The sequence below is a fragment of the Daktulosphaira vitifoliae genome, unplaced genomic scaffold (assembly GCF_025091365.1).
Source record: "Daktulosphaira vitifoliae isolate Bord-2020 unplaced genomic scaffold, ASM2509136v1 Scaffold_5, whole genome shotgun sequence".
Lineage (NCBI taxonomy): Eukaryota > Metazoa > Arthropoda > Insecta > Hemiptera > Phylloxeridae > Daktulosphaira > Daktulosphaira vitifoliae.
Window position 1 is genome coordinate 23,004,986 of NW_026099576.1, and position 17,387 is coordinate 23,022,372.

The following is a 17,387-nucleotide window of genomic DNA, read 5'->3' on the forward strand; positions in this document are numbered from 1 at the left end:
TAAAAAATGTTTCATTTTAGTGATATGATTATAAATATTAAAAAAAAAAATTAAAGGGATTGGTATGACGAATAAACTAGGCAAAATGTACCGTCCTGAATAGTACTTCAAAATGTACGAATACTTAGTGCTTCAAAATGAGCGTACCGCAATGACGATAAAGACTATCGTAAAAAATGTGCGGCGATCGCAAGGGCGACATATCAGCATTATTAACAACTACGAAAAAAAAATTGTATTGATTCATGCATTTTTCAAAAAGTTGTGGCGATATAAAATTAAAACTATATAAAAAGAACATCTAGAATTTTAATACAAAAATAGTAGGGGAGAATGGGGCACATTTGAATACGGGGTAGATTTGAAATGATTAAATAAAATTAGCTGTAGTGATAAAGTAAATTCAAGTAAAAGACAGAAGGTTAGTCATACTGTACCCAATATATGATATGTTCATCAGATGTCTGTTATTAATATATTCATAGCTATAAATAAAACTGTGTTTTTGAATTTTTTGTTACCGTTTTATTACCATCATAATAAGAGTTTGAGAAAAAAAACAAAAATATTCAGTAAGTATTTTACAAAACATACTAAATTAAAATATTATATTATTTTAAATGAGATATTATGGAATGTGATGCTGTATTTCATTGTACAATTTTTGATATATTTGTTGAAACATGCACTATGGGGCACAATTGAATATTGCAAAGTGGGGTAGATTTAAATTGGGGTTTTAAAATTATAATGATCTCATTAAATGTATTTTATTTTCAAAAAATGGTAAGAAATTATGTTAAAAAAAGGACAGTATTCGATTCCTTTTTGGTGAGCAGTTAAAGTGACAGTTTTTTATAAATCTATAAAAATTTAGATTTAAAATTTTTTTTTCTGAAACCAGACTTCTGTGCCAAAAATTATATATTGCAGTAAATATTCTGAAACGCACTAACAAATAAAATAAATTTGGTTTTTTAAAATATTAACAAGAGAAGGTCACGGAACTTTAATGAAATCAACTTTCATGCGAGCTTCAAATCCATCTTCTAAAGCTATTATTAAAAAATTGTTAATAAAAACAATATCTAATTCAATAATAAAATTATAAAAGTCAATATGTGTCAATATCATGTCCGACGTTAATCCTAATGATACCCGTAAGGATAGAACGAAAGGCCTCATGCAACTAGCATTAGGCTTGTTTGATCCCAGGTCTGGGGTGGAGTCTAGTAATCATTAATTTATTTTCATAAAAGTTTTTATTTTTAATTAATAAGTTGCACAATCATTTGAAAAATAATTATTTTATCACAAAATAATATTGACAATAAACAATGTATTTATAATATAGTATATTTTATGTCAATATGTTAACAAATTATTTTTTTAATTACTGAAAAAAGGTAGTATAAATTTTCTACTTTTTTTTAAATCTAGTTGATATAATTTTAATACATAAGCAAATGATATAAGACTGAATTATTTAAAAATATATATATATGATGTAAGATTATACAGAGTGTACAGTACGTAAGGAAACTTTTCAGTAGTTACAAAATTTGAGAACAATAGAAACCCGTTTCCTTAATTACTAAACTTCATTAAATAAGCTTCTGAAAAGAAAGACTATATTATGTTTTATATGTTTAATGATATTACGTATATCATAGTTTAACAAACATCCTGTAAACTTCATTTACTATTTTTCATAAGTTACCATTTAATTTTTAGATAAATTATTAAAATAAAATATATTTTTTATACGTTATCCTGATATTTATAAAAAAAAAATTGTTTTAACTATTTATTTGTTTTTAACTTATAACTTAACATAAAAGTTGACTTACCTCACTCAATAATTCCATACTACGTTGAATTGCTTTAATAGATATTTATTCATATATTATACTCATAAATCAATTACTAATTAGAAATAATTATAAAAATAGGAGTTAATTTTGCTTTTAGAATAATCAACCAATTTCTTAAAATTAAAGACTATCTAGAGATTTGCATCGAACCGTTTTTTATGATAGAAATTTTAATCACTGTCAGATATCATCTATACTGGATCATGAGTTCTTTTTAGTTTAAAAGGGTCAATTTATAAAGATTAATAGAATTTTTATCGAGGTACAGATTATTCGTAAATCAAAATACAATTGACTAAAAAGTCTCGAGCCATTGAGAGGGGTAAAAGTCAGGTTGAAAATTATGGAAATCAAAGATAATACAATAGTAAACCTACACTGAACAATGTAATGAACAATAATATTTGAAGTGGCATTCAGTGCATTACAGAGTTAGACAAAGTGGAGAATGATGGGTTGATATCTGCTAACCTGCTCGTTGAAGGAAGAAGAGGTAAAAAAAGGATGGAGGGATATTATTGAATACTATATGGGGACTATTTGATATGAGCGTAAATGATGTGAGAAATCGTGTAAAGTGTAAATTTAGGATAAGGATGGCCAATTCCAAATTATTGGGAAAAAGCGATGAAAAAGATGAAGAAGTGGCCTCCCCTTGTTAGGTATTGTAAAATAAAATATAATAAAATTTTAAAAGTTAAGTTGAAAAAGTCAACTTATTGTGGAAAAGTCAGAAATAAATGGCCAGATTTTCAAAAAAATGTATACAAAATAAGAATAAATTGCCTAAGGTTGGCAGTTTTAAGTAAAAAAAAAATCAAAAATGTTGAAAATTAACTATTTTTATCTACTCATTACACAATTTTCAAATTTATATCCTCTTAAATCTCTATAACTTTTGAATTGTCGACATAATGTTTATTTATGTATAATTTTTCTCTTTACAGCTAAAACAAGACTAGTAAAATCTCTATTTTAGTTGTGTTGTAGTAATGTCAATTATCTTTAAACCAGAATGTAAAATATTTTATTTAAAATTGTAATTTATGGTATAATTGTAATATCCTGTTCTATCGTTGGTAGACCAGGAAATGATTATTTATTTAAAATATTTGAGAATTTCTTGTTTTTTGTAGTATTATAACTATTATCATATAATTATAGTTGAGTTGCAATACTTATGGGTTGGGTTTTCTTATTACCAATGTCATTGTGTGTGTGAGTGTGGCTAGGTGATATACTTGCAATTTGAACTTAATTATGAAAAAGTAGAACTTCAAAAGGTTATTGATTAATTATAAAGATAAAAAAATACTGTATATAATACTGCTACAATATTTATAAGGGTGCAATTTTTTTTGATAGAAATTTTTAAAAATGTAACTGTAATAAAGCAAAACAAATAATAGATATATATTTTTTTTGAATTCAAAAAATATTTAAAATACAACATGTAGTTATTATACATAATATTTCATAACTAAATGTTAATACATTTTGTCTTTAATTAATGAATAAAAGTAATAGAATTTTTTATTTTTGTTTTTAAATCTGTATTAATTATTATAAAAGTTTTTAAAAAATAAATATATACTGGTATATTTTTATCGTATACAATGAATTTATCAAAAGTTACAAAATATTTTCATATTCTGCTTCAATTAACTTGAAAATTATCTTCAATTTTTTTTTTAATTTTTCTAGTGTATCTGGTATATCTTCAAAATTGTGCGGCTTAGGAAAATCTTTTAAAATATTATTTAATAAATAATAATAATTTATATCATTTGATATGAGCGTGTTCGATATTTCAGAATTTTCAGAATTATGATCGTTTAATTGTTTGGACGTGTTTAAAATATGTGTGCATTTGTTCGCCAAACGTATTAAAGTATCTGTTTTTTCATTAATATATATTTTAGATATGAAGTTTATTATGAGATAACTTATTGTATTATTCGTGAACAATTTATTTATAGCTTCATCCAATTTTTTAAAATATTTTATTAATTCTATCCAAAATGGATTAAAAACAAAACAATCATCGATTTTTAGTATCTTATAGGTAAATACAGTTAGTAAAAGCACATATTTAGTAGTTCGATTAACCATAATTGTTTTTGCCTCACGTAAAAATTCTCGAACAGTTTTTTTAAGCATTGTTGAGTTATTTAATAAATCTTCAATTGTTATATGGGAAATATTCAGAGAATTTAATTCAACAAGATCCTCTTTGATATAATTCCATAAAGACGAAAATTGGATATTATCTAGTTGATATTTTATGTCATAATTATAAACCGTAGAATTACTTTCAAGATTTCCATTCTGTTAAAAATAAATTAAAAATATATATCAAATTTGATTTTAATTACCATCATAACTTAAAAACATCTTTAATAACTTTTGTACTAGTAAATATTTTATTTTAAATTAAAAAAAATATGTTTATAATTATGTTAGTTAGTTTTTACATATTATGTTTTAACAACGTTTAAAACATATAATATAGTATTTATCTTTAATAAGAACAAAGTAAAATTAATGTTTTTATTTTTTCGAAATTTCCAAAGAAAAATTTTGTAGCAGTTTTCTTATAAATAATTTGATAGATCCGACGACAACTTATGTAGATTCTACATACCCACTACATACTTTACAGTGTAGAATAGGCGGAGGACACATACACCAGTATAAGCTTTACCCACTTGTTTTTGTAGCTCAAGAAGTAATTATCCTTAAGTCTTTATCAGTCCATTAAATTTTTTATAAAAAATATTTAAGTCCAAAGCGTTATAAAAATAAAAAACCCATCACAGGAGAGTAGTGGCATAATGGTGACGTAGCAAAATTGGATCAAGTATAATGATATCTGACAGCGATTAAAATCACTATAAAAAAAAACGCTTCGATGCAAATCTTTAGATAGTGTTTAATTTTAAAAAATTGGTGGATTATTCCAAAAGCTTCATAATCTGCTACTTTCTTATTAATATCCTGAATGAAAAAGGGATTATAAAAAAATATTATTTCTCATGAAAAAATTGTGTTGATCCATGCATTTTTCAAAAAGTTATAGCATTATAAAGTTAAAAATGTAAAAAATAAAATCGAAAATTTTCACACAAAAATAGCATTCGGTAGCCATTTTCACCATGAAGACAAAATAAAGTCCGAAATTTTTTTTTTTTCATAATAAAGTATATTACATTATCATTAATTTAAGATATATATATAAGAGTCTGACTTTTCGGAACACTTTTAAAAGTTAAGTGTAAAAGTAAATTTTTTGTGAAAATGTTGTCATTTTAAATCCCCTACTATGGGCAGATTAAGTATCAGATTTATAAAAAATATACACCAAATGATAGGTAAAGATATCAAGCATCTTTAAAAAAAATTATATTGATTTGGTTATTTTTAAAAAAATTATGGCAATTTTAAGTAAAAAAATTGAAAACATTAGCAATTTTTAAATTTGTAATTTTTTTTGGAGGTCTCCACCATTTACGGGGAACGAGGGAAATTTTTTCAATTTTTAAGGGTAATGTATTTGATTAGATACGATTTGTGATCCTTTGACGTATCATTGAAAGAAATCCGTTCGGTTAGAGCTGAGAAAAAGTGGTAACAGACGCAAAACAAAAAAAAAAAAACACATCAATTAAAACCAATACCTTCCAGCTTCGCATCGAAGCTATTAAATCATTTTGATTTGAGCACTGTTTTATATAGGAATATAATTAAAGAATAGCCTGCCCGTAGTAGTAGTACCAGTATAAAATCAAACACAAATTGTATTAACTTGTAATATTTGTTAACTGTTACTAAAAGAACACTCATATATTAAATTTAAAAACTAGTACAATCGTGATATCGCCTAGTATGGATACTTGATCTCTTGGTAGACTCAATATATAGAAATATTGAATTAGAGTAGATTCCAAATACATTCTAATATTATTAATATGTTAAATTGACTTACGTAAATTCTAACTACTTCAAATATAATTTTATTGTGTAAACTGCTTATATATGTCTCCAAATCATGAATGCCGTTTTCTGTAAATAAAATGATTCATTATTTTATAGATTTTTGTATTATTGAATTATTGACAAATTTATTATGCATAAAAGTCATGTCAAAAAAATAATTATAATTAAAAATAAACTAACGTAACAAAAAAAAAAAAATCAGTGCATGAGAAATCGGTATAGCTGTGACAAGTTTAGATTATATCTGACAGTGGTTAAAATTATTATTATAAAAAAAAGCTGTTTATATATCTGTAAATAGTGCTTTATTTTTAGAAGGAATAGTTAAATTTTTCCAAAAGTAACATGATTTCTATTTCTTTAATTATACCCTGATTAAATGTTTTATAATTTATAAGTATAATGCATGAATATATACTTAATATAGTTATATCAAGTATAAAATTGATATTCAATTATTAAGTATTTTATTATTTTTTATTATTACTAAATTATTAATTACAAAGAAAAAAAAATGAGTTCGATTATTTTAATCCTCCTTTGCCAATTATAATTTCAACAATGAAATTGAAATTGTACTTAAAATTACAATTTTAAATAAAATTAGCTACAAATGATAAATTTTTATTACATTAAAATTATAATTTATCATAAGCCCTTCCATATAATATACATATTGGTTAGATATTAAATGTTAAAAAAAATCCTCCCTGAAAATAGTTATTATTAATACATGAGTCTTTATTATATGTGTATATATATATTTGTAAAATAGGGGGAGTTTACTCTCCTTTACGTGGACGAGAAAATTTTTTTTTAATTGTATAAATCTAATAATACATAAAAAATTCGGTTTACCTTTTGAAAATCAAAAGTTGATACTAGTTTAATGTATAAGGGATGTTAACAGAAAATTAGTGTTTCGTATAAAGCAGTTAAAAAAAGAATCATTATTGTTAAAAAAATGAAATAATGATTAACTTTAACATTTTCGATTTTAATTTAAGGGGCATGGTTAAGAAAACACTCTATATATTCTCAATATTTTAGTGGAAATCAATTGGTTAAAGAATAACATTTTTTATTTATACAGAATGATATCACTTTTTGAGAAATCCTACAACTATATTTGTATGGTACAGAACACCTTTAGAAGGATCTAGTTGACCAGTTGTTGCAAAGATCATTGATTATATTATTTCGTGAGACAGCTGATCACTAGCGTCTTGCTTTACTCACCCCCATCCATCACTTTACTAAATCATCACTTGCCCATCCATCACGGCAAATCGATGACCTCCGTGTCGGTTTTCATCCGTGTACAGTTCATTGTCGTAAGTCAGTCAGTCAATTGTTTTTNGGACAGCTGATCACTAGCGTCTTGCTTTACTCACCCCCTTGCCCACCCATCACGGCAAATCGATGACCTCCGTGTCGGTTTTCATCCGTGTACAGTTCATTGTCGTAAGTCAGTCAGTCAATTGTTTTTGTGTCATTTTTTTTCTGTAACAAGCGCCTTCGCTTGAATGGTAAATTGTATGCCGTTATTCTTTTATTTGTTTATTGCACCCTCGTGTTAAAAGTTTACGAGCCATTGCACGCCACTTGTGATTGGGCCCTGACCATCACTAAATATCTTCATTGCTGTAGTCGCTTTTTCGCGGTCTGTTCTCATCTGCTATTACGCACCTGGATTTACACTCTGACTCGTCATACTCAGTTATTCGACGCCATTACCACAAGATCTCATACAGTCCACTCATCATTATCAACAACTTAATATATTCAGCTGAGTTTATATTATTTTTTAATGTTATTTATCGTATGTTTTAATTTAGATTAACTATTTTGTTTTATGCCGCTTCGACGGCCACTAGTATTTAAGGGCCTCCCGTTATCCCTTAAATTTAAGATACTCTCTGAGGGATTTAATACATGTGGTTATTTGTTATTTAATTATTGTCTACTCTCGTTTACTTTTTAGATGTATAATTAGCCGTCATCATTCAGTTGACCCATTCCCGCTTCAATAATATCGTTTTTTAAGCAGGCTTAAGGTAAAACGGCATTCTAGTGTAGTGCACAACTAGTCGTCCTACAATATAGCTTCCTTGTACAAAACAATATTATTAAGAATTTTAAGACAACGTAGACTTTTTTCTATAAATATACGTAAAAAAATACTCTTTTTGCGCCACCGTTCTGACTTAAGAGAAATATAGCCATACTGTTATTAAATACCTTGCGCATAACAAAAAATGATAAGTTTTAATTTATCATAAATATACATACCATTGTATGAAAAGTAGCACTGCTTGTTTTCTTTTGTTACAACGATTTTTTTTTCTTCGAAATTCTCAAAAAGATATAAATTAATNGATTTTTTTTTCTTCAAAATTCTCAAAAAGATATAAATTAATTTTAATGAAATTAAAAAAAAAAATTAATTTGGATAATTAACTTTTGGAAAAGTTGCAATTTTAGGTTATGATTTTTGTTTGAACATTACAAAAATATACAAAATTATTTGAAATTGAAATAAATTCATTTAATTTTTAATAGTTTTAGTATGTTTTTATGTTTATAAAGTTTATTATTTACTTATTTAATTACTAATAAAATAGTTGATATTTTTAGGAAAAGTTACATACGATTCTTAGTTTGATTAAACTTGGAAACTTATTATCTTCATTGTCATTCTGAAATGAAATTTTAAAAATCCTTTTTTATTTTTTCCTTGTAAATGAAGTGTTTTAAAACGATCAAATAAAACAATTACTCACATAATTTATATAAATTTCTGCAAAAATTTTTGTATTTTTTCTTTTTACTTGAAATACCTTAAATAAATCAAAATAATGAGGTTAATCAATTTTGTAATTTTCGCCAAAAATTATACATTAATAAGGCAACAAAGATTTTAATTATTAATACTGAAAGCTATCAGATGAACTAATCATTGAAAAAATATCATTGAACATATCATTAAGAATTTATTAATGACCACATAGCAATTTCGATGTATTGACATTGGCAAAATATTCTTATAAAATACTTTTTAAAATATTTTGAAGCAAATATTATGACAATGTATCATAAATATAATAAAAAATATATTCTAATGAAATATTTCCATAATATGCTCACAAAATAATTTTTTAAATATTTGTTTATGTATATATTGAGAATATATTAAAGAGAATAAATACCGAATATTACACTAAAAATATTTCTACAATGTGTTTAAAAAATACCTTTTTAAATATTTGCTTATAAAAATTATGAAATATATTAATTAGAATAAATATAGAATATTTAATTTGAAATATTTGTTGAATATATTATCAATATAATTTTTTAAAAAATATCCGGATATAAAATTATATAATATAATAATTTATATTATATGTATACTGGACCCAACTATGCCACGTTCCCACTGTGCTGAATTTTTAATAAAATTTTAGTTTATTTTCAACAAGGCAAAACTTAAAAATTGCCAAATAATGGTAAACTTTTAATGACTGTGGCCATTACTCCACGTCTGTTTTTATGCCCTGTACATTTTTTATTATTAATTTTAATTTCAAGTTAAATCAAATCAATCTTAAATTATTTTATTACCAATTCTAAAATACCACACTGTACATAAGCCTGAAAAATTATAGGTTATAGTATTTGTATAATTATAGAACGATTAATAATTATGAGTTTGAAATAATATTAATTAGTATTGTAAAATAATGATTTACTTCTTTCTTTGTCCAATGTTGCTTCACTATTAACTCCGCATATGTGTTCTATAATATAACCACTGAATATAAATAATGTTGATTTTAAGATTAATTTAAAAAAAGCTTAATTTATGTAATTAATTAAAACTATATGTAATAAAAGTTGGAGCTTACAAAACTGTAACCATTACAATATTGTTTAATATTTACTTCCCTCTAAAAAAAAAAAATCAAGACTATCACAAAAAATTTGCCATTATTTTAAAATACAAGAAAAATTATAAAAATAAAATAAAATATTTGATTAAATTAGAAAGACAGTTCAAATTATTTTACTATAATTTTAGTTTTGTAAAAATGTGACATTAAACGAGATATAAATTTGATCAAATGGATTAGAAAATATGTAATAAAATATTACAATTAATTATTATTAAAAAATATATTTATGTAAAAATATATAATTTACTGGGCTAATAAAAATCGTCGCTGCAAAAACATTTTCAAATAAAAATTCACTTGTGAATACTAAAACAAAAGAAATTATTTTATAAAACATTTTTAGAAAAAAAAATTTGTAGACTAAAAGTTCCACGACAATTTTTTTATATATATTTAGTTTAGTTCAAATTATAATGCATTATATAGGAATATAAAGTAAATGTAATATGAAAAGAATATAAAAATAAATAAAAGCAAAATTGAGAATGATGCGTAATACGGTATTATATATATACAAGGTGATATTTTTATCATAACTCACTCAATTACTTATAGAATAATAATAATAAAAAAAATAACGTGTAACATTATATAAACAATCAGTGACTGTGTTGTGAACGCACAACCTGCTAATATCAATGTCATAAAAAATCAATTAGCTACCTGTATTTGTAATCCCTTGTGTATTATACCTATATATTAACTCAAAAATTTGAAACTTTAAATGTTTATATCTAATAAACAAATTAAGTTTTATTAAAAATTCAAATGCCATTTATTATTGAATTAAAAACTCAAACATTTTATTAAATTAAAAATATGTGTTACCATTTAAAAAAACAAAGTTGACACCCTTACCAGGCATAAGGGATGAACTTAAAAAGTATTACATAGTTAATAATTCAAGAATAATGTGTAACTAAAGATAGTAATAAAAAAAAATTTTAATTATTATTATTCTGTAAGTAATTGAGTGGGTTATGATAAAAATATCACCCTGTATATTCTGTTATTATTTAAATAATAATATAAATGGATATTTTTATCATTTACCAACGAATAGTGAACAAAGTTGTAATCGACTTATGTTCTTATAGTATTAAAATAATATGTTATAAAATTATTCTTCAAGCGCTTTGGGTTCGTACATTATCCATTGACCCACAGGTTACTACGATCGTAAGAGAATAAAAAAGGCTATTTAAGCTAGTTCAAATGGTTATTTGTCTATTAAGTCATTTTTCTGTTTAAAAAAATTCAAAGTAAATACAACTTTATATTCAATTTAGATTAGATTCATATAATTTTTTTGAAAATCGGCGATCCCATCATCATGATTTCTCCTTGTAAGTTAGAAATTGACTTTTATTGTTGATAATATAGAAATATATTCTAACTATAATAAAAAAATTTTTTAGGATTTTAAGTTTCATAGGACAATAATAAGATATAATTGCGCTGATAAAACTAAAAAAATTTTAACTCGATAGGCCTGCAAATAATAGCAACAAGGGTTTTTTACTGTCCCTAACTTACTTAGCTTAATTAAATTAAGTTAATTAAAATTGATACTAATTAGAGAAAAACTTATTAAGGATTTAGGAATATGTATATATAATACATAAGTAGGGGAGAGTGTTGTACCTTGGCACCATTTTTATAAAAAAAATTCTAGTACCTTCAATTTTGAATATTAAATGTTCATTTTTAATATTCATTTAGACAATACANTTAGTTGGCCAACAAGATATATATTTATGATATTTAAAAAATTATATTGATAATATATTCAAGAAATATTTCAAGTTAAATATTCTATATTTATTTTAATTAATATATTTTCATAATATTTATAAACAAATATTTAAAAAGATATTTTTTAAGCACACTGTAGAAATATTTTCTGTGTAATATACTGTATTTATTCTCTTTAATATATTCTCAAAATATACATAAACAAATATTTAAAAAATTATATTGTGAGCATATTATGAAAATATTTCAATAGAATATATTTTTTATTATATTTATGAGATATTGTCACAATATTTTATTCAAAATATTTTAAAAAGTATTTTGTAAGAATATTTTGACAATATTAATATATTGAAATTGCTATGTGGGTANTATTATATTTATGAGATATTGTCACAATATTTTATTCAAAATATTTTAAAAAGTATTTTGTAAGAATATTTTGACAATATTAATATATTGAAATTGGGAGGGTGTCTTATTAAAATAATAATATCGTATTCATCGCACGACGAACATACACATACACAAAGATACAAGTATTTAAAACTAGAAAGAAAACACTGATATTCTATACGGCAAGGATAACAGAGGATCATACATACAGGGTTAAGTTAAAAAAAGACACAATGTGTTATTTCAATATTCTATAATGCACATTTCAAAAATACAATAAAATAAATTCATTGTGAACATAGTCTCCTTCGGTATGGGGCTGAGGGACTTCCCGAAAATTCAGATTACTCATACATAAACACTAATGTTCTACTTAACTAATTATAAACAAGCAAATGTTTAAAAATCATAAACACAATAAATAAACTACACAATTATACTTGTTGGGGCCAGGGGTACTAAATATTATAGTGCGTACCCGAACCGGCTAATTGCACCAATACCGATCAGACTGCGTAGTGTAATGTATGTAAATAGAATCACTGGAGGTGGGAGGGTTCGCCTGCGCAGCAACCAGTGATCTATGTAATGAAAGATGTGTTAGTGTGTATATATGTAATTGTGTACTATTAAACAAAATAAATAAATAATTTTAAAACTCTATAATAATCAACAATAACAATAATTAATTCAAATTACAACTGTAATAATAATAATTCATAAACCTAAATTTACATAAAATTAGACAATAATTATAAACTAATAATGGTAACTAATTGTTAACTTGATCACTTATAATGAAAGGACATTGAACAGTAAAAGAGACAATAATTTAAATTCCCCACAATAGAATTTAACAATTAGCCCTTCTGACTAATTAACTAAACAATATTTACAAGCTCTTATAGCTGTTGCATGCTGACCTTACGCCAACGATTAAGANAATATTTACAAGCTCTTATAACTGTTGCATGCTGACCTTACGCCAACGATTAAGAAGGAATAATAAATTAAATATGATACAAATTACACACACACTTAAACTGCTCAATAAATCACTATCAAATAAAACTTCAATAATCTTAATAAATGGTACTCATTAATAATTGTAACTGGCCAGCCACTGCTAAAACTAAGACACAAATTACATTTACACACAACTTTTTCTGAACACTTAGAGATTAATTGCAATGCAAGTTTCACAAATAAGTATAAAACATCACAGGAGACTAGAATGAATGAACAATGAAAGCCCTGGTGGGCACTATGAAACAACAATTGATGAATTTATAATCCAAAAAAGAACTTTTTGAGTATTCAACACTTAATTTTAATTAACAACAAAAAAAAAAACTATTTGAGTTTTTTCTGAGTGAAAAACAAAACAAAGAAAAAAATTGTAATTATTTTTTTTTGTTTTCCACAATGCTATATTACAAGAATTTCTGTGGCTATGTGTTGTGTGTGGTGTGTAGTGTGTAACAGCTGATCGGCTGGTAGTAGCGATGTCCACTACTACTTGAGTAGTAGGGAGTAGTCGCGTGATAACAATTAAACCGGTCCGAGTACANATGATTTATAGCATAAATCATGGTAACATAGTGTATTATTGCGGCTAAAAAAACCTTTCATCCATTCCTTTTCAGCTTCAGATTTATCCCATTCTTTCACATGTTTACCATTACTAACTGCAAACTGATATGCTAATTTTCTAGTATCAGTTTTGGTAAGACCATACTGTAACTTCGCAGACATTTTTAAGTATTCGACTAATTCTTTTTCATCATATACTGTGAATACTTGTCGATGATAAATGTTGGATATGTTCTTATAAGTATCAGTATTCAAACTCTTGAACAATTTAATGTGCCGTAAAAATGTGGTTTTAGATACATTATAAATACTCACAGCTTCTGATAGTGTTAGATTCTTTGCTTGAACATTAATAACAGCACACTCCAAATCAGTTTAATTGGGTAATACTCTTTTAATACCTTGTTTGCTTCTAGGCATTTTAACTGTACTAATCTACAAGCAATTAAATAATAATTCGTAATGAAATATTAATTTATGAACAATTAATCGTTGGTGGTCCAAGGTACAATTTTTTTTCGGTCCAAGGTACATTCAAGTTCTATTTTAAATAATTATTCTTTTGGGAATTTTGTACATTTATATTGTAACAAAGGACCACACCATTCAATTAAATACAATATTTAATATAGGTAAACACTTACCTTATTAATTTGAGTTGAAAAATTAGAACATAATAAATTATATTTAAAATTTTAAAAATTGTTTTTTTTTTAATAAGTAAGGGTTTGCAGCTTATAAAAAAAATACCCGCATTTTTCTATCATTATCTAAATTATCACTTATAAAACATAAAACTTTTAATCAGAATATATATAAGGAAATAGGAAATCATGTAGCTTTTGGAATAATCCATTCATTTTTTAAAATTAAGCATAATCTACAGATATTCATCGAAGCGTTTATTATGATAGTCATTTTAATCACTGTGAGATATCATCTATACCCTCGGTGGGCTATTGGGCTGGCGGGTCAGATCGGGTATGGACGTCGACGCATTCGAGACGGGCTTGCTGCCCGCTCAATGATCGGCGCCCGCGGTACCGTACCGGCAGGTCTCCGCGAACGAAATGGCTGAAGAGTTGGACCTGAGGGTCTGAGAAAACACGCTTGTGGTGGCGGAAGGCGCCTCGTCGGAGGAGGCTGGATCTCGTGTGAACTGCGCGCTCAGCGCAGTCACCGCCTGGATCCAGCAGGAGGGAAATGGATTGAGCATCGCCCTGGACAAGACCGAAGCGGTCTTGTTCACGGGGAGGTACAAGTACACTACTCCATGACTCGCCGTGCTGGGGATGGAGATCTCGCTTAAGGACTCCATTACTTATCTGGGCCTGATCATAAATAAACATCTAAAGTTCAGGCTATACATTACTCGTGCAGCCCAGTGGGCCCAGAAAGTCATGAATTCCCTGGCGAGACTCATGCCCAATCTGGGAAGGCTGTGGGAGTTGCGGCGCACACTATTAGTCAGCGTCATACACTCGGTTCTCCTGTATGGGTCCTAGGTTCGGGCGGATACTCTTGAGTATTCGTCCAAAAACCGTGAAGCCCTGCTTAGGGTGCAGAGACGGGAGGCGATCCGTTTCGTTACAGTTTCGGCGTACCGAACAGTGTCCGGAATGGCGGCGGGTATCCTGTTACTGCCGCCGAGAACGCGGCCGGCACCTCGTACCCAATAACCGACTAGCGCTCAGGCCGTTCACTGACTCCGTCTTGAAAAAGGAGGAGGGAGCGGAGCGCCTGAGACAGAGGAAGCTACGTCACCCGGCAAAGGAGGACCCGAGGCGCTGGTTTAGACCTGTACCTTAGGTTCTTATTTATGTGTTTTATGATTTGTTTTTGAGTTATTTTGCCAACACTCCCTAACGGTTCCCCCGCTGTAATCCGGCTAATGGAAGGGGCCACACCACGTTGTAAATCAGTCCTTGATATATTTCGGGCTAATTCACAACGTGGTGGTGTGAATTATTAAGACGGCGTGGGCCACTCGGAAGTAATGCCCAACAGCAGTTCCAGGGTGGCGCACAATTAGCCGGTCGTAGAAACACTTTATGAAACCAATCTGTAAATATTATTTGATTCATTCAAGCACTTTGTGTATAATAATTCACAGGTAGTGTATTTAAATTTTAATTGTTAAATGCACATGGTTTTTTGGATTTTCCTATCACCAGCAAAGGTAATTTATTATTGCCATTTGCATTTGCACAGACCATAGCAGTGATCCGATCGTTTTGATCCTTAAAACTTGAAGCTATTTTTTCCGAAAATGATGCCAGTGTTTGTTGTGGTAAAGCTTTTTTATTGAATCCAGTTTCATCACGGTCATAAACTTGTTCTCTAACAAGTTTAAGTTCAGATTGTATTTTAAATTTGAACTGTTCCTTGAATTCAGCAACAACTGCGCAATTTGTATTAAGTTTCTCTCCACTAATATCTAGTTGTCGAATGCCGTGACGAAACTTAAACTTATCAAGCCATCTTATACTTTCTTTAAAGTTTGGATCGCCATTTAGTTTTTAGCTTCGATGCGAAAAAAAATAGAACTTTTTCAACTTAACTTTTAAAAGTGTTCCGGAAATACTGCGTCCTTTAAACATATATCAAATTAAAGCTTATTTTATGTACTATAAAATAACAAAAAAAAANCACAATGCTATATTACAAGAATTTCTGTGGCTATGTGTTGTGTGTGGTGTGTAGTGTGTAACAGCTGATCGGCTGGTAGTAGCGATGTCCACTACTACTTGAGTAGTAGGGAGTAGTCGCGTGATAACAATTAAACCGGTCCGAGTACACACTTTAAGTTAACAACTGAAATGTTGTTAACAATACTACACATATTACATTACCCTTTGTTATTGGGAAAATAAGCCCTAATATTTTTCGTTATATCCATAAGAAATCGTTTTTATTAAGTTAAAGCAATTCATTTTACTTAATTTCAAAAAATTTTTACCAACGACTGAGTACTTTTTATGTAATTGCTTCTTTAATTAAATTTAGTTAATAAGTTTAATAATCATATTTTATATTTAAATCAGCGACAAAATTTTAATATTTCTATTTTTTTCCAATTTGTTTAAAATTAAAAAAAAATTATAAATTATCATTTTAGCTTGTTATTAAAAATATAATGTTAACTTAAATGCATGGTCTGAATTGTATGCGTTGACATAAATATTTTCCAAGGCATCTTTCATTTTTAAATTTTTTGTCAACAGAAAAAATAATAGTAATAAAAGTGATAAAGTTTGCACAATTTGTGAATTAATTTAATAATATTTTTATTTTGTCAAATTTTTTTTCGCTGTATTTTGATGTACTTTTGTAATCCATTTTTGTATTCTTATACCATTCGTTTTTAATTTCATACTTAAATACTAATGTATTACATAACTAATTAAAAACAAGTAAACGTTCATAGTCATAAACAAAATAAATACATTACATAACTATACTACACATACTACAACTGGCTATCGTTGAAAAACGTTAATAGAGACTACATTTATTAATGCCTCGCGAATATTACCGTTGTAATTCATGTTCTGTTTTAATCTTATCTAATTTATTCCTCTTAAAAATAATTTTTCCCACAGTTACTACTTTACAAAAACATTGTTTTTGTACCTGACCCAATACGCATTATATGCCTTATTGAAATCATCGGTGTTTAATAATATTTCTATCTTTTCTACAAATTTTGTTACTTGTATATCTATAAATCGAATACAATAAGCTAATATAAATTAGTTTGAATTTTATATACAGTTTAATCATAAGTTAAATACTTTAAATAAATATAATCATATAC

At 26.8% G+C, this 17,387-nt stretch overlaps 2 protein-coding genes across 3 annotated transcripts in view; both read right to left on the minus strand.

Annotated features, from left to right (window-relative positions):
* Positions 1–3,423: 3,423 nt before the first annotated feature.
* LOC126906593 (uncharacterized) lies at positions 3,424–10,223 on the minus strand. 2 transcript variants are annotated; one of them, XM_050687250.1, is made up of 9 exons: positions 10,074–10,222; positions 9,779–9,820; positions 9,623–9,670; positions 9,495–9,524; positions 8,654–8,710; positions 8,522–8,569; positions 8,163–8,226; positions 5,860–5,936; positions 3,426–4,202 (listed from the first exon to the last, which is right to left on the minus strand). In XM_050687250.1, the coding sequence occupies exons 1-9, from the start codon at positions 10,161–10,163 to the stop codon at positions 3,507–3,509; spliced, it is 1,152 nt and encodes a 383-aa protein (XP_050543207.1). In that variant the 5' UTR covers positions 10,164–10,222; the 3' UTR covers positions 3,426–3,506. The 2 variants fall into 2 exon arrangements, with proteins under 2 accessions (XP_050543208.1, XP_050543207.1); XM_050687251.1 differs by lacking the exon at positions 9,495–9,524 and having other exon boundaries at positions 3,424–4,202; positions 10,074–10,223.
* Positions 10,224–13,528: 3,305 nt separating this feature from the next.
* Positions 13,529–17,387, minus strand: part of LOC126908243 (E3 ubiquitin-protein ligase Topors-like) — a 7,028-nt gene continuing 3,169 nt past the window's right edge. Inside the window, exons 9-11 of the mRNA XM_050690156.1 lie at positions 15,742–15,910; positions 13,972–14,005; positions 13,529–13,911 (exon numbers count right to left, since the gene is read on the minus strand). Coding sequence (XP_050546113.1) covers positions 13,529–13,911; positions 13,972–14,005; positions 15,742–15,910 — 586 coding nt within the window. The remainder of the gene's footprint in view (positions 13,912–13,971; positions 14,006–15,741; positions 15,911–17,387) is intronic.